A 23,637-nucleotide genomic window follows, 5' to 3' on the forward strand; every position below is an offset into this window, starting at 1 on the left:
TTTAGTTAAACGGATGAACATGAACAATGATCACGTTCGTCAAATTATGTTTGTGAACGTTCATTTAATTTTCTTTTATGTTCATATATGTTCAAATGTGATTGATTAAATTATTATATTAAATATTAATTTATGATTTTGTATGTTCAATTATGTTTGTTGATCTCTGTTCGTTTGTTTATGTCCATTTAGCATATTTACGAACATTAACAATATAATTTGTTAAACGAACGAACATGAACAAGAAAACTAGTTTGTTTATATGTTCTTGTTCATTTATTTGGTAATGTTATATGCAAGGTGTACGTTTTAGAGTTGTATACGATCAGGATTGTATAGTTTGAGAATGATTAATTTATTCTTATTCCCTAATCCTTGTATGAATGTGGGCTTAGGGTAGAATCACTTGTTTGACAATCTATTTGATCTTGCATTATGTATAACTTACATGCACAAGGCAACCAACGGTGTTGATAGGGGTTCTAGCAGTGCAGAAGCGAGTGTGGAGAATCCCAGCGAGAGATTCTAGGAAATGTAGAATTATGCATATGGTTTTATGTATGCAAGCATGTGAGGGGGTAGCAAATGGTTGCGAAATGACACGAGAGTCTTCGAATAGTCCTTGGAACGAGTATGGATATGTGTGGAAGGTAGTGTTGGGCCCACACTAGTGAAAGCACAAAATCAATGCTTTAGTCAGAGAATGTTTTAGGATTATCGGGGAACATGTAGGTGGGTATGTATAGTTTGGGTTTGCTATGCATTTTTTGATGTGCTTTCATTATCTTTTAGATTTGGGATGAAGATCTTCATGTTGGATTAATGTCTAAGTCCATAACTATATTTGGTATGTACTTGACCCGATTGGCATGGTCCATTTGGGTTGCATGACATCATGCATTTGGATAGACTAAAATGGGAGAAATAACACTTAAGGTTTAATAATATATTATAAGTTCTAATATATTAATAAGATTATTTAATTAGTATTGATCAAGAATTAATTTGGAATTAATTAAGTGATCAAAAGGAGACTAATTAAATATATGGGTTGATTGTGTAAATCATCCATACTTGTATAGTGGGCTAATGCTCCATGGATTATCAAGTTGGGCTAAAACCCATAAGATGCTCCATGGTGTTTTTGTACCCATGGATCATGGAAATGAAAGGCCATGACAATTACGGTTTACATGGTGTAACCCTAATTGTGACAAACTATATAAGCATCTTATTCTTGACAAAATTGAACAATGAGAGGACTATGTGTGTATGGTGAGGGCTAGCCGATTTCATGAAGTGATTCATTTCTCTCTAAGTTATTCCAAGTGTATTTGATGTTGTGTGAACCATTTGAGGTGTCACACTTGATACACTATTGATATTGTTTTAACGCATTGCTATGAGTTAGTAATATAAAGTACATAACATGTTAGTTGTGCTTTATTTTAGTTTTTTGAAGTTGTGATTTAATTGAGTTTTGTGTTCAGGTCATGAGTCATTCATTGTTCTACGTCATGAGTAATTCATTGTGAAGTAGATATCGAGACCATGCACCTTAATAGGTTGATTCTTTTCTTCCTATTGTGGGAGCTATTTAAGAACCTTGATATGTTGGATTTATTTTTTTTTATCATGGAAGTTTATCTAAATACCTTTATAAAGTGGGATTTTCCTTTATATTTTGGGAGTTGCTACGAGGTGGATCGTAAGTGAATGACCTTATATGTAAGCTTTTGAATCCATAATAAAACACTTAGCATTCATAAGACTTCATGCTAAACTATGGTTGTGAGGTAGTATTGTACACGTTGCAAAATCTTATGGATTTTGTTTTAACATATTTTGTACACATTATATGTCATGACTTTTATATCAACCATGGTTTTTTAAATGCTTTAAAAATATTGGGGCGTAACTAGAAACAACATTACATGTACCTCCTCAACTAACTTTCTAGTCGACAAAATTTTAACTCTAAGGCAAGTCACTCCAGGAGTTCCAAATAACCAAGATAAAATGAATATTATATGTATGAAATAACAAGCTTGTTGGTGTTTATTCAAGATAAACTTAACATCTAGAAGATGATTATTGGTTTATTATATTATTTAGGCTTGGGGAGTGGGGGTTGCATAAACATGGCAAAAAAGTATGTGGCACCTAGGTGAAATGACATATACCGCCTCACTAAACATGGCATTGCAAGATAGCAAGTTAAATGGTATTGGAATGTCGAGTAATATATCTTTTTCTCTTTCTTCCACTTTATATCTTTTATTCTTATTCTTTCCACAATGCACCACTTCCTCATATTTGGAAAGATGATATAGAATATGGAAAAAATGGTGTGAAGTGTCTTTGCAATGGTTACCATTCTCTCTAGCCTTATTATCATGTAAATAACCTCGTAGAAGTCAATTTTAGCTACAGATAAACATAAAAGTTATATACATATTAAACTTGTGTCTTCGAGTATATATAGACCAAGACAATACTCTAGTCTAAATAAGAAACAAAGACCTCATCACATATACTACAATTTGATGATATACTATATTTATTTTGATTAACCCATCGATCTATACTTTGTGTTGCAAGACAAGTTGGAACTTCAGAATATAACTTTTATCATTGTTTTATATATTGTAGAAATGTAAAGTAACCAGAATTTTTTATACAAAAATACACTTTTAATTTAAATAAAAAGGAGAACCTATATCGAAAAGGGATCATTAATAAACATTATATATATATATATATATATATATATATATATATATATATATATATATATATATATATATATATATATACCCTTAAGGGCATATAAGTTTAGGTACCAAACACACTATACTACGATCGTTTTGTATCATATATATTGTAATCCTAAGCTTATATACCTTAAAGGGTATATTCACTTATATATATATATATATATATATATATATATATATATATATATATATATATATATATATATATATAGCTAGGTTCAAGTATTCTAACTAATTATTGTACATCTATTGTATGCTATGAGAATGATAAAGAAAATATATTGTTTGATAATATAAGTACGTTCAATCTTACATAACTATTGTCATTAACACACATTCTCACTAATTAAATCGTCTATAAAGTTATTATACACTTATTATTATTATTCTTATTTCTGTCAGAATGTTTTATTGGGTCGTATTATGTCAGAATGAACATGAGTGAAAAACGATGTGTGGGAACAAAAATAATAATAATTAACGAGAATGCATGAAAATGACGATATTCTTTGTAAGGCTGAACGTATTCGCATTGCTAAACAACTTATTCTCTTAGTAATTCTCATAGAATATGATAGATACAATAATTTGTTTGAATAGAATAACCTAAGCCTATATATATATATATATATATATATATATATATATATATATATATATATATATATATATATATATATTCTCCTAACATTTTTAACTTTTATGCTTCATATATTAACAAAAATTTCAAATCTTGTAGAATTAATAGTTAGAATAACTCGAAATGAAATTATCATAGAAAAATAAAAACAACACAACGATAAAATATTTTAGATAATACCTTCTTGAATTAGGCTTGAATTACAATCAGTACATACTTCTGGAGAAAGAATTATTTGAAAATCTAAAGACTTTGAACATCTACTAGTAGAAAGAGAGACTCTTGGAGATTTTTTAGACATGAGATGAACATTTTTTAGAGAATGATTTTTTTTTTTTTTAGATAATACCTTCTTAAATTAGGCTTGAATTACAATCAATACATACTTCTGGAGAAAGAATTATTTGAAAATCTAAAGACTTTGAACATCTACTAGTAGAAAGAGAGACTCTTGGAGATTTTTTAGACATGAGATGAACATTTTTTAGAGAATGAATTTTTTCTTTTGTCTTCAACTAAAGGATAGTCTCTATTTATAATCATCTTGGAGTCTTCAAAGTCTTGAAATCATGTAGTGGTATTTTTCACCGTAAGAACCCATGGCCAATCAATAGAAATAATTACTTGTAAGTGGTTGTCCTTGAAAGTGGTTGTTATTCATCTTTTGAAACAATTGTCGTTTGTAATCAATGACCATCTTCTTTTGATAAAGCAAGTCATAATACCTTCTTGAATTAGGCTTGAATTACAATCAGTACATACTTCTGGAGAAAGAATTATTTGAAAATCTAAAGACTTTGAACATCTACTAGTAGAAAGAGAGACTCTTGGAGATTTTTTAGACATGAGATGAACATTTTTTTTTGAATGAATTTTTTCTTGTGTCTTCAACTAAAGGATAGTCTCTATTTATAATCATCTTGGAGTCTTCAAAGTCTTGAAATCATGTAGTGATATTTTTCACCGTAAGAACCCATGGCCAATCAATAGAAATAATTACTTGTAAGTGGTTGTCCTTGAAAGTGGTTGTCATTCATCTTTTGAAACAATTATCGTTTGTAATCAATGACCATCTTCTTTTGATAAAGCAAGCCATTATAGAGCATCTTCTAAAGTTTTTTGTCTTCATATCATCATTGATTATAGATTTGATAATAATTTTGATAAAAATTGTTTATACATAAATACATGAATACCATCATAGTATACATGCATACGTATTTGAAAAACAAAATTTTGATAATAGAAAAAACGAAATATCCTACATTTAAAGTATTACATCAAATTTATGGATAATGATTTCTTATTCTTCATAAGGGTCATCAAAAGGGTCTTGAGCGTCTTCAAATAAATCATTCTTTATAGATTTTGGAGAATCGTCAGAAACTGATGGAGTTTGGCGAATTTCTTGAAGTAATTTTTAAAGTTCTTCAGGGGAAGAGGTAGCAGCATCTTTAATTCTTGCATTTAAATCCATATATATATATATATATATATATATATATATATATATATATATATATATATATATATATATATATATATATATACTATCTTATAAAAGAAATCCTATTATTTTTATAAATAAACTCAATATAATAATAATATTTTTTAAAACGTTCAAACCATGAAGCAAAAAGTACAAGTTGTCAATAATAAAATAATATTAAAATTTTAAATGACATGTCTTTGAAAAGATATCTTTGACCCAACTTCTTTCATCTTGATCACTCTCCTCATATCAGGCTTTTCCTACGTTTTTTAGGAAAGTTTGAATCAATCGCAGTATAAAACATAAATCTAAACGAGTCATCTCTCACTTCTTGAGACCACGCTCCTCTCACAAAACCCTACAGTCTCACCATTCCTCTACTTTTTCTCTGGTCAAACCGATATACCCCCTTCCCCATCAACACCGCCTCCTAGCACTAACTTCGCCACCTCTTTTAACCATATCTGATCACAAGCACAAACGAGAAACCATTCATGACCTCCACCGCCATATCCACCATTTGTTTCTACCAGAAGTATGCTGAAATCATTCACCATCTTCTCTTTTTCTCCTAAAGAAATCAACTATCATCTCTTTAGATCTCTACGAAATCAACTGGCCATCTGCTTTGCTCAACGCCGCCGCCATCCTCTACGCACCTTAGATGTCGACTGACCACCAGGTATGGTGTTTGATCTGTGTTTTTAGCTTTTAATCCGTCTAGATCTTTTTAGTGTTTCAGGTGTTGGTCACCGCCGTTATTGTAGTTATATCACCAAGTATTAATTTATAAAGATATTGAAAAGCTATTCTTTTGCTCTACGATCATTGTTATTTGCTGTATTTTTCAGATTTGGGATCCCAAAAGCAACACCTACTATGGATGATGAGAAGTGGAAGGCTAGACTCTCTATATTTTGTTTCTAATCTGTCAAACTGAAACAAAAGCGAAACGATAATGGAATTCCCTCCAAGTATTTTCAAAGGGTTTACTTCTTCTGAGGAGTTTGCGTTGAAGGAGATGATGATGATGAGAGGGGGTTGTGGTCGGAAGACGTCGTCTTCTTCATTGGTGTTGGATAATGAAAGGGGAGAGATAGTGAGGGCTCTGGTTAGACCTGGCAGTATTCATCATCATCCTCATCATCATAATTCTCATCTTCATCATCATCAAAAGGGGGCAAAAGCAGAGAAAGCTTTAATGGCTTTGAGGAATCATAGTGAGGTGGAGAGACGGCGGAGAGAGAGAATCAATGGCCATCTCTCTATGCTTCGTAGCCTCATTCCAGGCACTACTAAGGTCTATTTCGTTTCTGCTCTTATAATGTTCGAATTTTTGTTGGTTCTTTTCAATTAATTTATCATGGTGTTTGAATATTTGATTCGATCACTAATTTTTGGGCGAATATGTATATGGGTTTACTTTAAATTTGTTCTAAGGGTGTTTTTCATCATTTTAAGCACTTCCCATGGCCACATTTTGACATTTGAGATTAATCCTGTTGTTGTTAAAGGCTGAATTTAGCATGAATTTCCCCCAAATTATACACTTATATATTTCTAATTCTCGCACTTGACAAAACAGTTCAATGTGCTTCTCAAGATTTTGGCAAAAAATTGAACATTTGGCTTCAATTGTCATCAATAAAAGACGATTTGTGAGTGGGTGTTCCTTCCATGTTCCTATTCCTTTAGCAAAGTGCCTTCTCAGGAATCGTTTGGTCCATTTTGATTCTTCCATAGTGTCCTGTCAATGTGCATCAATTGAGTGGACAAGCCCAACTACTCTGGCTGATTTTTTTAAGGCTTGATCCTTCTAAGGTATGTATTTGTTCACTTAAAGCCATAATATTCTTTAAGTTTTTTTCTTAAATACTATCATTGAGTCATATATCTATGATTTTGTCTTTATTTTTTGAATAAAATTTACCAAAATAGGGTGAAAATAAACTTGTAAATTGTTGATATCAAGTAAAAAAGACAAGTTGACTTGTTTATATCTACATACTACAGGGGACTAATGAGGCTATTTGAACATTTCAATAATTATGAAGGTTTATAAGTCGCATAATGTTTTCATTTGATTTTGAGTTGATTATAATTAATATGTGATTGATTTCACAGAGGTTATTATCACAAACAACATGTTTAAACAAAGGATGGTAGCGTGAAAGCAAGAAATAGTATTTTTAATGTATGCGGCCTCACCATTTAAGCTTTTATCGTGCATGTAGAAAAGGTGTCGCGAAGTTTCCTAATTTTGTTTCTTATAGCATCCTACTTTCGAGTGATATAGGCTAAAAAAGATCTCTCTTTCAGTGACTATCAAATAATGTTTGATTACAAATTGTTGATTTGTTATTTCATAGCATCTTACTTTTATTGATTTGTTTATATAACATCATACTTTGGTTTGAAACCTTGAATGCTTAATTAAAGATTATGGAAGTAATCAAAAAGTTCAAATGTTTATCATACTTTGTGTGTCACAAGGCATCATTATTTTTTAGATTTTAAAACATATGTACATATGCATTTGTGTCTATTTATGTGGGATGTTGCATGAGATTTGGCATAAATGTAAAATAGCCAAACCTGTGGACTAAAAGTTGAAAATCGTTCTTCTCATATGGATAAAAGTTTATTAACAAAATGACTTAAGACAAAATTAAAAATATCAATATGGTAAAGTTGTATTTGAATGAAATCATAAGGGTTCCTCTTTCAAATTAGTTATTTTAAGAGAGATTATAATGAACTGCAAATGACATATAATTTGTATTAATAACTCATACATTTATGAAGAAAAGCGGACATAATGGAAATTCTAAGTTATAGAAAATAAATATGAAAATGATTAATTAAAATTCAATTTTTTTTTTTAATAATAATCGGTTATTAACTATAAAGTCTATCTACACCTAAACATCTTTTCTTTAAATAAAGTAAAATAAATCAGCTTTTTGGTTAACTGTCAAAAGGAAAACACATAAACTGCAACAGAAACGGAAAAACATCAATTTGGTTAACTAGGAAATCGGAAAAGATTGTCATTTTTAGTTACTGGATCGACTTTTATAAATTCATTTTATTCAAGTATGATATATAAGAGTTTCAGATGCATCTAATTAGGTACCAAGTGGATCTAATAACCAAAAGAACTTATTCGTCGCTCACCGTTTTGCACGGGTAAACGACTAGTGTGTGTATATATATATATATATATATATATATATATATATATATATATATATATATATATATATCCCTATTCTAATAAAAGAATAGTTTTATTCTCATTTTGACATGTGTCACTATATTAGACCTCATAATTAATGCATATTTTATTTTTCTTTTGCCATGTGTTACCCTATTATATCTTCTAATTAATGCATGTCACTTGTCAACCTATTGATTATCCATTTTAAATTTTAAATTTCCCGGTCTAATTACATTAAATTAATAACATTAGAATATAAAGTAAAATAAAATTAATACAAATTATAAAATGATATAATTTTACATATTTATTTAAATCAATGATAGTAATTTTATATAACTAAAAAAATCTCTTAATTAAAAATTTATTTAAAATAAGTGATTAAAAATTTTGAATTTTTTACTATTAAAATTTAATTAATTTTGTAACCGTGGTTCACACGGGTTATAAACTAATATATATATATATATATATATATATATATATATATATATATATATATATATATATATATATATATATATATATATATATATATATATATATATATATATATATATATATACTTCTAAACTTTCTAAAAGGATTACCTTCGCTCCTTTATTTATACTTTGTAAAATTATGCTTTCTACCTTTACGTTTTGTAATGTATCATTTTGCTCCTATCAACGTTGAACGTTTTAAAATGACATTTACGTCTTCTTTAATTTCTATGTATATATAATTTGATTTTCGTATCCGCCGTCACTTTCTACCCCTCTACTTTATACAATGGCATTTTCCACCCACTTTACCTTTTTAAATGTAGTTTTTAACCCCCCCCCCCCCCCCCCCCCCCCCCCCCCCCCTCCCCTCACCAGCGCTCAATTTTATAAAATGTTACTTTGACGCCCTTTGATTTTGAACTTTATAAAGTTCGTTAACTTAAAAAGCTATTTTATTATGTGCTTATTTTTATGAATGTATTGGTATAAATTCGAGGCGATCAATGCTTCGACGTAAATTTAGGACTTTTGTTTGTTAATTTAAAAGAAAAATCATATCAGTAGAAATTTTAGTTTCTTTTTTGTTTCAACATAATATTTGTGTATGTTTCTATACTTATTTTTATGTACGTTTGTACGTATAAGTTGGATTATATACAATACACTTTCATTCGACAATATAAAACGAAGTTGTCATATACATCTTTACACTCTTCATCGAATTACTTTTTAATATGTGGCTTTTACGTCCTCCCCTCCCTCTTGACGTTGCTATTTAGCAATTTTGGTCTTTACTTTTGTGAACTCCTTCAAGTTTTGCCTTTTACTTTTTAAAATTACACTTTCACCACTTAATTTTGAACTTTCTAAAATGTCACGTTCAGCATTCTTAACTTTGAACTTTCTAAAATATCATTTTCGCCCCTCCGTTTTTTAAAGTTTCATATATACGCCTTGTAGCATACATAATCAGATTCTCTTATGTGTTGGTTTAGATTCGAGATGGTAAACGCTTCGACTTATATTTAGAACTTTCAATCGTTAATTTAAAAGTAAAAGATACATGCTTTTTTATGTACTTGTCAGTGTCAATTCAAGTTTGTCTACGTTTTAACGTAATTTTTTTGTTTTCACTTTGAGGCTTATTTTTAACAATTTTTCTTTACTTGGCTTCGGTCCATGACTTTTATGCTTTGCCAACATAAATTATCCTAAATTTCTATGCATGGATTTGGTGTATGACCCCTGTGGTTGGATAACTTACATCCTTATAAATTTCTACTGCTCCTTAAAGAGTTTTCCTTTTTAAGTCAATTATTGTCGCATCAATACAGAACGGACAAAATTCTAGTTAAAACTAAATAACGTTTTTTTTTTACAAAACAGTAGTGTTGTTTTCAAATTAAATATCTTTAACATCTTGTAACCTTCATTGGTTATATAGATTGATTATCTACAAGGTAATATAGGAACAAAAGTTTTAAGCATGTGGTAACAAAATATAGAACTATATAAGCATTTTCTACGTATGGATATTTCATAGAATTGGTAGATATATAAGCTTCAATGCGATAGTTGTACGTGCAACCTTATACCAAAGAAAGTAATTTAGCGGATAAGACGAATTAACTAACCATTTGCTTTGTAAGTGCTTGATTTACTTGACTCGTATTTCATGTGGCTAGAGCAAGATGCCTGCAAGAGTAGCATAAGCCTTGTGCATTAATTTACTGGTCATATCTTGTATGCTTCGTTGAGAAAATAAAAAATAAAAAAAATTGAAAATAGGGAATCATTCTTAATCAATAATTTTTTTTTCATAAAACCCTCAATCGTATCAGCGGAAATTATTAAATGTGTGTTTTCAAACAAAACATGTATCCTTAAACTGTGCCAATAATTATCTTAATATATAAAAGAAGTAATATTTTTAGTTTTTTTAAATAGCTATTTTTATCGAAAAATGATTTTAAATATATCAAATTTTATAACTTTTTTATTTTCTCTAAATAGTCATCCATATTGACATAGTTTTAAGATAAATCATGTTTTTATAGTTTCAGCTTTCGATATTAATAAGTGAATAAAAGTGCATTATGTTTTATTACAGTACATTTGTTATTTACTTATGAATATAAATTATGTTTAATTTTTTTTACAGTTTAAGTATTAGTCATATATGAATACAACATGTAATAAACTTTTATAGTTTACATTAGCTTTTGTCAAATGTTATATTCATATATGAATAATATGTGTATTACTTCTTTTCACAAGTTGTCATAATTTTATTATAATTCATTTGTTATTCATATATGAATAAACAATTCGAATTTTCAAAACATTTTGTCTTTTATTAAAATATTATTTATTCATATATAAATAACAAACGAACTATAACAAAAATCTGATAAATATTTTATTCGTATATAAATATAAGATTTGACTAGAGCCAGTACATGTTTTATTCATATATAAATATAACATGTTACAAAAGATGATGTAAAATATATATTTTAAGTAGAAAACTTTATTATATGTTATATTCATATATTAGTGACACTTAAACTGTAAAAAAATATTAAACATACATTTTATTCATAAGTGAATAATAAATATAGTGTAATAAATTATTGATGTATTTTTATTTATTTATGAATAACAAGAATTAAAACTATAAAAAAATATTTTATCTTAAAACTATATCAACATAGATGTCTATTTACAGTGAATAAAATATTATGAATATCAAACATATTTAAATTAATTTTTGGATAAAAACAAATTCTTAAAAATTAAAAAAAATAAAAATAAAAAAAACGTTATTTTTGAATATATTAAGGTAATGATTATGATAGTTTAATGAAACATGTTTGTTTTTAAAACACACTTGTATCATTGCCTATTTTTGTCGGTACACCTAAATATTTTGTGGATTCTCTACATTTTTTTTCAAGTATATATATATATATATATATATATATATATATATATATATATATATATATATATATATATATATATATATATATATATATATATAATAACATTAAAAGAAATATATTTATCATTTCCCGGTTTAATCACACAATTTTAGTTTGGTTAAACAAGCCCCTTATTTTGGATGAAAGTTATGTCGTGTACATTGTGATATGAAAAATGGTTATTTCCATAAAAGACCATATATTTTGACTTTTTATCATTTTAGACCTAAATTTTTTTTTCTTTTCCGAAAAAGACCCAACGTTTGCATGTTACTTAACAGGTCACCAAAAGGGAAATTAAGTATTTTTATTTCATAAAAGACCCTATATTTTGTATTTTTTTTTTCCAGTTTAGTCCTAAAATGTTTTTGTATTTCAAGACTAGTTGTATAAAAAACATGATTATATCCTTTTAGTTTAAACATAGACATCGATTTAAACATTGTAATTATTATGCCTATATTTATTTATGATTGGACAATTTCTTTGTCCATGTATATTTAAAAAAAAAGTAGTCGTAAAAGCTATTTCTTCACTACACAAAGTTCATGTAGCTTAATTTCGTCAGGATATAAAAAACATAGTTATATTCTTTTAGTTTAAATAATAGACAACGATTTAACTTTTGCATCTTTTGACATCATATTGATTTACACATGAAATATTTTTTTAAACCATTACGCATACAACGATTTAACTTTTTCATCAATTTATGCTCAAATGGTTTCATTCTCATAATATAGTTTTATGTATTTATATGTGATGTTAACATTTTTTAAGAATGTCTTAAACTTGAATTTGATATATCTAAACAAAACTATTACGAATGTTTAGGATTAATATTTTATGTATGTATTTGATATAATTATAACATATTATTCAATAATGGCATGGCCGGTCCTAGAGATGTATATATCCTCAAATGCCCAGGACGAATCATGGAAAAATGACCATTATCGTTATTATAAGTTTTTTATTTTTAAAATAAATGTATGTGTGTGTGTGTGTATATATATATATATATATATATATATATATATATATATATATATATATATATATATATATATATATTATAAAAGAAATTGGGTTCTGTACAGCTGTCCACTTTGCCTCCCCCTACCCCAGGTGAATAATGGGCTAATGCTACAAAATATTCTATGACTTTGGTTTAGGAGTATGATAGTGAGTGCATTTGTTAACTGTTCTAAAAAAGTTGATTAAAAAATTCGACCAAAAAATAATATAGAAAATTGAGAGAGGGAAATATGTCAAAACTCACGAAATTAGTATAATAGACAAACTAAAAAACACTTATTTTCTATACAGTTTGTTAAATTACGTTGTATGTTTTTTTTCTACAAATAAAAAAAAGTTGTGATTATGCTAAAAGATTCTTCCTAGCCATGTATTATCCATGTTACCAAAAAATATCAAATTAACATCAAACTTTTTTTAGCGGTAATAATAACATTTTTTATAAACAATATACGAGGTTTAATGATATAATATATATCCAAGATAAAGTTTAATTATATCTTTTACATAAAAATAAAATTTTGTAATACTTCTAGGTTATATTCGCTCAAAAGATAATGGATTAGATACCATTTTTTAGTTTATACATGTATACTTTCTTTTCGGTGTAGTCAATAAGTACTTTATATATCTGGTCTTGAAGATTATAACCAATTTTAAAGTTGAGTTTATTAAAAAAAACATTTAGGTCAAAAATGGAAAACCTATAAAATATAAGGTCTTTTATGAAAAGCACTCTCAACCAGCTACTATATATCTATATATGGATACCAAGCACACCAAAAAATGGATTTGTTTTTTTTTTAAGAAACTAAAATGATCCTATCAAAATTAATTGAGATTTTCTAATATGTGTCCTAAGGGCACATATAAGAAGTATTCATTATTAAAAATATTACCATAATTAAAATTAAAATACATTTTTTATGGAAATTATTAATGCATTTCATATTTAATTATGGTAATATTCTTTATATATAATTAATGTAATTTATATTTAATTATGGTAATATTTGTCATTAATTAATACTTCTTATATGTGTCCCTATGGCACATATTAGAAAATCCCAAATTAATTGCTTTTTAGACTAAATTATAGAAACAAGTAATGTGTTTGTATGAAAGTTGCTATTTCAGACTAATAGAAAAATTAATTTTTTCCATTCACTTTTCAACACCAAGAAAACCCAAAAATAAATAGTTTTCTACTAAAAAAAATGAAAGTAAATAAAAGAAACCAAATTCGAGCGGTTTTTCAATCCAAAATAAGCAAAAATAAATTATAAAAGACTGAAACTGAATGGTTTTTCAACCAAAATATCCAAACTTTAATATATATATATATATATATATATATATATATATATATATATATATATATATATATATATATATATATATATATAAAAGGTTAGGTTATATTGTTCTAACTATCTATTGTATGCATGTAGGATTGATTCTAGAGCAATCATTTTAGTTAATTTAAAAAAATAATTAATGCATATTAGATGTTAAAGATATAATGAGCATTAATTAGAACTCCAGCATTTAATATATACATTAATTATTTTCTTAAAATAACTAAAATGATTGGTCCAGAATCAATCATATATCTATATATATATATATATATATATATATATATATATATATATATATATATATATATATATATATATATATATATATATAAAGGTTAGGTTATATTGTTCTAACTATCTATTGTATGCATGTAGGATTGATTCTAGACCAATCATTTTAGTTAATTTAAAAAAATAATTAATGCATATTAGATGTTAAAGATATAATGAGCATTAATTAGAACTCCAGCATTTAATATATACATTAATTATTTTCTTAAAATAACTAAAATGATTGGTCCAGAATCAATCCTACAAGCACACAATAGATAGTAAAAACATTTGAACCTAACTCTCTCTCTCTCTCTATCTCTATCTCTCTCTCTCTCTCTCTCTATATATATATATATATATATATATATATATATATATATATATATATATATATATATATATATATATATATGACATCAATTATAAATTACTATATAATAACTTGTTAAGAAAAAAAAAAGTCTAGAAACAAAAAATAGACAACGAATAATTGTCGATATTAGAATTTTTTTTAATAGTAAACATACGTCATATTTTAATAGCAAATATTTAATAAATATTATCATTAAACAATATTAATTAAATATATACAAATATGACAATACATTGTCTTATATATTGTCTCAAAGAAATAAATTATTATATATCATTGGAAAACAATATATTACAATACACTATTTAGAAATGAATATGTTTATAAAACATTCTTAAAACTATTTTATATTACCAACATAAACTCAAAAAATAACATCGGTCAACATATATATATATATATATATATATATATATATATATATATATATATATATATATATATATATATATATATATATATATATATATATATATATATATATATAGAGAGAGAGAGAGAGAGAGAGAAAGAGAGAGAGAGAGAGAGGACGGTTCACTTGATATTAAAAAAAAATGAGATCTTAAAATTCAACATCGGTCACATATTTACCATTTGTCTCTCTCGCGTTTTCAGTGTACAGACAACAACGGAGTATACATAATCATAAATAATTATATAGCAGAGAAATATAATCTTATATGATTATGCATGTTACACGTATATACCTAATTATAAATGTTTATACACATGTCTTTGTTCACTAATTGAGTAATCATATATGATTATAACGGTTGATGGCAGTAGAGGTGGTGACGACGGTGGCGATGATATATATGTGACGAAGGTGGCAGTAATGGGATCGTTTAGTGGCATAGGTGGTGGTAGTGTCGGTGGCGGTTGTGGTGGTGGGGAAAGTTACGAAGGTGAAAGGAACGAGCGACGCTACATAATCATTTATGATTATAACAGGCCCACTGAGCCGTTACGATGAAGGTTTAGAACGACAGATGTGAATTATATATGTATGTATGTGATAACTTACCGAAAATAAGCATTCTGACGAAGGTACCCACAAGTTAGCACTAGCTGTATCGAAGATCACATTAAATTTCTGAGGTGGGGTTCCAATGCCGATCTCACCAAAGTATTGAGCATTCATATAGTTGTTTAGTGCTATGATATCAGATTTCGTGGAATCACGAAGGTTATTTGAACTCTTTGTGTACTTCCTAACAGACGCGTTTAAAGTGACGTCTGAGCTGGTTTCACTAAATTTCACTCTCTTTAGTTTTATCCTAACAAACTCATCCACTGATGTGGTAGATACCGGAGTATAGACAAGAGTTGACAATGATAGTAAAATTGCTAGAGTTTTCAACTTCCTTCCCATGTTGACCTACATGTTAATTCACCATTAAGATCTAGTTAGTCATATGTCAGCAAGTATATACAAAAGTTGTTTCATTATTAGCTACTAAGATACCATGAATCTATATTAGGAAAACTAAACCTTAGGAATATAAGAGCAAATAAACTTGGTCGTTACAAAATCCAGGTGTCATACAACATAAACTTATTAGACATTAACAAATAACGTCAAAATCTGTGTTATCAAATGTAAGATCATTTTTTTGCTTGGATGTTATTTATATTAACCTTAGTTAGGCATATAAGCTCATAAAAATCATTAATAGGAGCCACCTTGTTGGAACTCAAAACACAGATTTGTGCCTAATCATGAGAACAATCAAAACCATAAAATACATAATGTTTAGAAAAGCATGTTGAATTGACGAAAGTGAGAAAAAGAAGATTGAATCTTGGAATCTTACTCGGCTCTTGAACATTACTATATTTAAACTCAAATTCATTGCATGCAACCTCAACAACTTTTATCATATATGGAGGAAAACACAAATATTAATAAAGTTTAAAGAGTTAACTAATTCTCAGAAGCTACGAAACTTGAAAACAGCATGAAATTATGGGTTCATACGTATGACATGATTATCGATTGGAAATATATGATAACACATGAAACAAAATGAATGTTTATAAGGTTGACAACACATAATCCCTTTTAATTAGACAATACAACATTTTAAAGCATCAATTGTTGTGAATGAAAAAAAATTGTTGTGTATGGATCAGTTCCTATAATAATAGAGTAAATTTCACAAATGGGCTGTGTTTTGAGATAATATAAACATGGTCACTACTTGGTTTTTTAGGTAAAATTGTAAAATTGGTACGTATGTTATGCAAAAAATATAGATAAGGTCCAAAAAGTTTTTAACTTGTATGGAAAGTCCAAAATCAAATATTTTATGTGGTTTTAGTCCTAAAATTAAAAAACTCTTATGGTTTTAGTCCTTAAAAGACTTGAAATGACCATTTTGCATTTTCCTTTTCTTTTTATTATTTCATATTTTGTTAATTAAAAAATTGAAAAGAAAAACATTAGGCCCATTTATTCCATCTAGGGATGAAAATTTCACCCCACCCGGTGGGGAACTCGGTTGACTTGCCCCAATCGGGGACGGGTATTCCCTACTAAAATGGGTTCGGGTATGGCACCGAGGATCCCCATTATGCTAATACTGGGGATGGGGCCGGGGCTGGGTATAACAATTCCCAACCCGCTCCGCCTCCGTTTTGATGACTATATATATATATATATATATATATATATATATATATATATATATATATATATATATATATATATATATATATATATATATATATATATCATTTATTAAATTTTGAATTAAGTTCACTAAAATGAATTGATCTATATTAGACCGTCAGAGAAAGAGCCCGTATATCAAATTATGTTTCAAATTCCAAGAGTTCGTCAATCGTCACTTCGTTCGACGATCTGTATACCAAAATCATCACTTTTCATTTTGGTGTTTGTTAAACTTTTTGATTGATGTAAACAGAATCTGATTATGGCATCTAGTTTTGATCGCTTATTAAACTTAGTTTTTTTTTTTTTTTTTTTTTTTTTTTTTTTTTTTTTTTGTAAGTTAGAGTTTATTATGTTGATAGATTGGGGATGGGATGGGGATGGGTTTGGGAAAAGCCCAAAATACAAAGGGGAGGGGGATTTGATTCCCCGCATCCTATGGGGGTGGGGATGACGATGGGGACGATGTTAGACACTCGGGGATGGGGACAGGGATGGTCAATCCCGCCCCAAACCCGCCCCATCCATCCATAATTCCATCCATCGTACCATATCTCTCTCTTTTTCTCTCTCTCTCTCTCTCTCTCTCACACACACACACACACACACTCTCTCTCTTTCTCTCTTTCTTTTACCTAACCCGAATCTCTTTCATAGTCAAGATTTACCCCCCCCCCCCCCCCCAATCCATTGTTAGGATCCCCTACTCTTCTCGGCGATCCAACCCCACTGTCGATCTTATAAGCATAACTCTGATGAAACCTCCTCCCCACCATCGTTTATGACAACTAGCACCAGCACCATTGTACCATTACGTGATTGCCAAACCACCAACATATCATCATTTATAATCTTGTTATGATTAGCAGGAATTGTAAGGAATTACAATAGAAGCTCAAAGATGATTTTGATACTTTCACCACTACGAAATCCACTTCCTTAGTGCAACCTTTGGAGTGCTAGCGATTACTATATCCGATCAATTGATTGGATTGAACACATACACACATCAGACTAAAACACAAATATACATACACACATGATTCCCTTCATTTTTTCTTTCTGATAAGCTTCACTCCATCGATTGTTGCAAATCTGATTGAGAAAGAAAATAAGAGCAGTGTTGCTCGACATGAAGGACAAGGGAGAGAAAGAAAGTCAAAGAGAAAGAAGGGTGTTACTCGACATGAAGGAGAAAAGAGAGAAATAGAGTCAATGAAAAAGAATGCGGTGTCTTTGATTTACCAGCCTGCGTCTAATTATCATTCCTCTCAACATCAGTCTATTTCTCTCTCTTACAGGGTCATTATACATCTCGATTTGTTTTGATTCTCATGAACCTAAGCTTTCAAATAAGACTTAGTTGTGAAATCGATATTAAATTTCGGAAAAAGTGAAAAAATCAAACCCATTTGTGTGTCTGTATTTGATTGATATGTTGTATGCGAAAAGGGTGATTCCATCTGGTTGAAAGTATTCATGGGTGGATCTATGTGAGAAAACAAAAGAGGTGTTTAGAGAGTGTGCGCGCGAGAGAGTTTGTGTGTGCATGGGTGTGTCTTGACATGGAGAGAAAAATAGATCAAATAAATGTTGCAAATTATTGATTTTGTTTTGTTCATCGATGATGGAGGGTGTGAGTCGGTGTTAGTGGTGGAGGATCTACAATGGTGGTTTGAGATTGAAGGAAGAACACAGTGGAGAGAGAGAGAGAGAGAGAGAGAGAGAGAGAAAGAAAGAAGGGGTAGGGTGGGTGGGCCTAATATTTTTATTTTTATTTTTAATTAATAAAGTGTTAAAAGAAATATAAGAAAAATAAAAAAAAAAGAAATTAAAAGGACAAAATATTCATTTCAAGTAGTCCCTTGAATTTGTTGAAGGATATTGTTAGACATTGGATCCAAGTCTAAATCTTCTCCTAGCAACTCCATAAACCAATCTCTAATTTCTTGGTTACTTCTTTGTGTAAAGCTTTCACTGGAATTCTTGGATTCTATAGCATTTGTTGAAGGATATTGTTTTCCAAAAATCTAGATGTACAAGCTTTAACAAATCTTGTTTGTAATCATTTATGGTCATCATTTATAGTTTTCACCATCCAATCTCCATTCTCACAAGATCGTGAAATCTCCACAACCCAAAGACAAGTTCTTTTTTGTTTTAGCAGGTTTTGACCTGCAAAAACTCAGAGCTAACTGGGAAAAATCCATTATTATGTCATATAACTTTTTAAAGTTTTTTATTTAGTTTTCTGTAACAACGTTTTTTATTAATGTAGCGTGACTGGCAATCATTAAAGGGTATTTGAATTGAAAAGCAATATGGGCGATGTTAAACACATTATAAGACGTTAATAAGAAGGAAGGACTTATTTCGGTCAACGACCTTAAGATATTAGGTAGAAATACCATATATCAAGAATGCTCATTGCTTATTGATGGGGTGATGTTGCATAATGTTCAATCGTGCGTTGATTTAATAGCAAATGGGGGTTATGGTTATTCGGAAATCTCCAGAAAAGTTTTAAAATTTTACTATAATTTATGAAAAAGTCTCAAACTAATTTTTTTTTACGAAAAAACATGAATTACCGGTAAAAGTGACGATCTGACCTTTTTTTTTTTTTTTTTTTTTTTTTTTTTTTTTTCTCTGGTTTACTGGTTTGTGTGTAGCAAGCAGCAGCAATAGCATTAGCCCAACTCATTGTCATTCGGGCTGCTTCACACAACGAGCGGTTTTGCCTTTCAACGACACCATTTTGTTGTGGAGTGTAGAGAGCAGAAAAGTTGTGATATACTCCCTTTTCAACAAGAAAGTCTTCAAATTCATTGTTTTTGAACTCCAACTCATTGTCACTTCGAATATTTCTTACCAGCTTTCGCAGTTGAAGCTCTATTTGCTTGACAAAAACCTTGAGCTTTGGTGTAGCCTCTGATTTATGTTTAAGAAAGAACACCCAGGTGAAACGAGAAAAGTCATCTACTATTACTAGTATAAATTTGTTACCACCAATGCTTTCAATAGCCGAAGGTCCACATAAATCTATATGTAGAAGCTCAAGTGGTTCGATGATCTTCGTGTTGACATGTGTTGGATGACTTTTCTGCTTTGCTTTCCCATTTCACATGCAGCACACATATGTTCTTTATCAAACTTGAGTATTGGAAGTCATCGCACATGATCACCAACAACTAGATTATTGATGTCTTTGAATTTGAGGTGCGAGAGCCTTCGGTGCCATAACCAACTTTCGTCTGAGTGTGCTTTCATTAGCAGACACACAGTTAGCTTCCCTCGAATGGGATTGAGGTTCAGTGGGTACATTTCACCTTTTCTTTTGGATTTTAATAGAACTGTTTTGGTCTTCTTCTCTACTATTTCAGACCCTTCATCATCGAACAAAACCTTCAGTCCAGTTCCCACCACCAGTTGTGAAACACTAATGAGATTAAGTTGTAAGCCGTCTACTTTTGCTACTTTTCTGATCGAGAATTTGCCATTTGTGATCATTCCATATCCTTTTATTGTGCCAAATGATTTGTTACCATAATTGACACAACCGCTATCCGTAAGAGCTCGAAACTCCCGAAGCTCTTCCTTTCTCCCTGTCATGTGATGTCAGCAGCCACTATCAATGTACCATTCGTCGTCGAACTACTTGTCACGCATAACCTGCAAAAATCAAGCAGATTTAGGAACCCAAAATTTTCTTGGGTCCTTGTGAGCCTTTTACAGAACAGGGTATAGCAGTAGAAGAATCAACCAGGTAAGTTCGTTTTATTAGGGTTGTTTCATATTTTCTTTTGATTGTAAAAACTTTGATTTTATTATCTTTTGACGCTTTAACCTTAGGTTTAGGAATTGGATATTTATTGTTTTCTAACTTTTGGTTTTGTTTCCTTAGGTTAGTATTCATCTTATTTTCGTCTCTTGAGACGATCTTCCCTTTTCCCTTCACATATTCTTTAGGATTGTGATTTGAGTGAGAGGAATGTGTTTTAGAAGTGAAACCTTGCTTTCGGGTCCTTTCGCTTGTCGATGAGGAACCGAAACTGTCCCTTCGGTTATTGAGTTGGGAACCAAAACCACTCTTTCGGTTTATTTCGCTTCTATTTTGGGGACCGAAACTTCCCTTTTGGTTTGCTTGGCTACATGAATAGCATTGAATACAAGAAGTAGATTGAATCTTTGACACTCCTTTATCCTTAGCGGTTGAACTCTTGTTTGATCGAACGTAATTTAGGTTTTGGGACTGCCAAAACTGTTTCCTTTCAGTGAGATTCTTCTTGTATCTCCTGTTACGTTGATATTTCTTTTCAGACACCTGTTTGGGAGTTTTATGGACGTTGACCTTCGGTTTGAATTTTTCATCATGAGTTTCGCTCTTTAATGAGGAGGTTTCGCTTTTCACCTTAACAGATTCACTTGGAATATTTTTGGTACCACTGACTGTTGGCATATCAAAACGTGTAGGCTTGTTGAGTGGTTCTGCCACATATTTGACTTTAACCCTCCATGATGTTTTCTCAAATAGACCGATCGTTTCATCAACATTGTCTATTGGTGCCGACCAGAAATATTCATCACATCCTTTAGCATTATCTTCGTTCACTAATGCTATGAGTTTGGTTGTTTGCTTCTGTGTAACGCCGGTAACTACATAAACTTGATTTGGCATGGTTTGGACCTTCTGATACACCACAACCTTTTTTTTTCATAGCTTTGGACTTATTTTGGGACAAACGAGCGAATTCAACTGAGTTTTTAGAGATGAGATTTTTAGTAGGTTCGGGTTCGCTCTTGACAAATTCAGAACAATCTACCTCATCTTCTACAGATATTTCACTAATATCATCATCCTCATCAAATTCAGAAGCATTTTCAACATTAATTTTTGTTTTTGAACTCAACTTGGCATTCAACGAGTCAAAAATTTTCATAGTTTCGGTTTTAATATTCAATTTATCATTTTCGTCCAATAAATTCTTAAGCATGTCCTTGTGGTCTTTGGACTGGAAAAAAGATTTATTTTTGTCAAGACCAATTTTACAGCCAGGAGAAACTTCATCACACGAGACAACAACTTCACAATCATAAATATCAGCGTCGATTTCGTCCTCCTTCAATTCAAGGAAGGGAAGAATCATACTATGAATTTTCCTGCCTATTTCACAATCCAAATGCAACTGAGTGATACTGGAATATAAACATTAAACAATTAAACAAAAAGCATTTCTCTTTTTTAAAAGCTTCAAATTATCCCTTTGCAAACAAATTGTCTCATCCTTAATTCTTATTAACTCTTTCTCCTTTTGCTCAATCCATATTCGCCTCTCCTCACTCTTCAAAGACACCCTGCTGAGTTGATCAGTTAGGTTAGAATTTGTGAGGCGATTTTGGGTTAAACTACCACTTAAACTAGAAAATTTAGATTTTAATCCGTTCAATATTTTTTAATAGTTTGTGACTGGGATTTTTAATGATTCGAGAATAGATTGTACCTTCTTGATCAACTGGCCGCACTCATTGATCTGCTCACCAACAGACTTGGCAGCGAAGTACTTGTCTTCTCGTTCCTTCACTTCATCTTGACCCCCATCAGTGCTGTAACCCCTCATCTGTGACACTCCGGCTGTCACCATCAAACACTTTCCTTCAGCAGCATACTAACCTTCTTTCGCCACGAAATCACTGCAATGTGTAGGCTTTCTCACTTCTTCATCCTCTGAGTCAGTAGGCCAGACTTCAACACCACCAAATTCATCATCTGCAACATTTTCCAACACAATAAGAACATTCATAGTGTTATTTGTAGCAGCTTTCTTCTTCTTAATCTCTTCTACCTTCGCAGGTAGTATGCTTCATCGTCTTCACTCTCATTCTTCTCTATCATCTTCCTCAACATACAGTCCTTGGCAAAGTGGTTTTTGCCTCCACAAAAGTGACAATTAAATCCTGAGTCACTTGACATCTTGCTCTCCTTCTTCGATTCTTCTTGCCGGGGAGTGATCTTCAGTTCCTCCTTTGCCTTTTCTGAACTGTAGTTTCCTTGCTAGTTTCAGTTCTTATTGGTGGGAAACCTTATGTGAATGAACTTCTTTGGGTTTGAAACCATCAAAGCATATTCTTCATTGGTCAGATCAAATTCAGAAAGATCTAAATCTTCTTCTTCTTCAACTGCATTCTTTCTTTTGAAAATTAGGGCCAAACAACCCATGCTAGAAACCACATTCGTTTCTTTAGTCACCGCACCTTCATGTGACTTTAGTATCCCCACTAGCTTCGACAAAGAGTAAGCCTTGAATTATTCATGGGCCTTT

General features: G+C 30.0%; 2 protein-coding genes across 4 annotated transcripts in view; one reads left to right on the top strand and one right to left on the bottom strand.

Annotated features, from left to right (window-relative positions):
* LOC111907865 (cardosin-F) overlaps positions 1-16,015 on the bottom strand; it is a 35,889-nt gene extending 19,874 nt beyond the window's left edge. Inside the window, exons 1-2 of the mRNA XM_052770390.1 lie at positions 15,668-16,015; positions 10,249-10,309 (exon numbers count right to left, since the gene is read on the bottom strand). Coding sequence (XP_052626350.1) covers positions 10,249-10,309; positions 15,668-16,015 — 409 coding nt within the window. The remainder of the gene's footprint in view (positions 1-10,248; positions 10,310-15,667) is intronic.
* LOC111907866 (uncharacterized) lies at positions 5,154-7,384 on the top strand. Of its 3 annotated transcripts, none has more exons than XR_006190581.2 (4): positions 5,154-5,591; positions 5,761-6,209; positions 6,495-6,730; positions 6,923-7,384. XR_006190581.2 is itself a non-coding variant. In XM_023903675.3 (3 exons), exons 2-3 carry the CDS (start codon positions 5,868-5,870, stop codon positions 6,528-6,530), a joined length of 378 nt encoding a protein of 125 aa, XP_023759443.1. In that variant the 5' UTR covers positions 5,156-5,591; positions 5,761-5,867; the 3' UTR covers positions 6,531-6,916. The 3 variants fall into 3 exon arrangements, 1 of the variants encoding a protein (XP_023759443.1); XR_006190580.2 differs by having other exon boundaries at positions 5,155-5,591; positions 7,034-7,384; XM_023903675.3 differs by lacking the exon at positions 6,923-7,384 and having other exon boundaries at positions 5,156-5,591; positions 6,495-6,916.
* Positions 16,016-23,637: the final 7,622 nt, after the last annotated feature.

Source organism: Lactuca sativa, chromosome 4, assembly GCF_002870075.4.
Source record: "Lactuca sativa cultivar Salinas chromosome 4, Lsat_Salinas_v11, whole genome shotgun sequence".
NCBI classification, from domain to species: domain Eukaryota; kingdom Viridiplantae; phylum Streptophyta; class Magnoliopsida; order Asterales; family Asteraceae; genus Lactuca; species Lactuca sativa.

What these genes read in the sequence shown, in the direction of transcription:
- LOC111907866 (XM_023903675.3), top strand. Translation starts at nt 5,868, where the DNA reads ATGGAATTCCCTCCAAGTATTTTCAAAGGGTTTACTTCTTCTGAGGAG. An exon ending in TCATTCCAGGCACTACTAAG is followed by an intron (nt 6,210 to 6,494) that starts GTCTATTTCGTT and finishes TTGACAAAACAG; the next exon opens with TTCAATGTGCTTCTCAAGAT.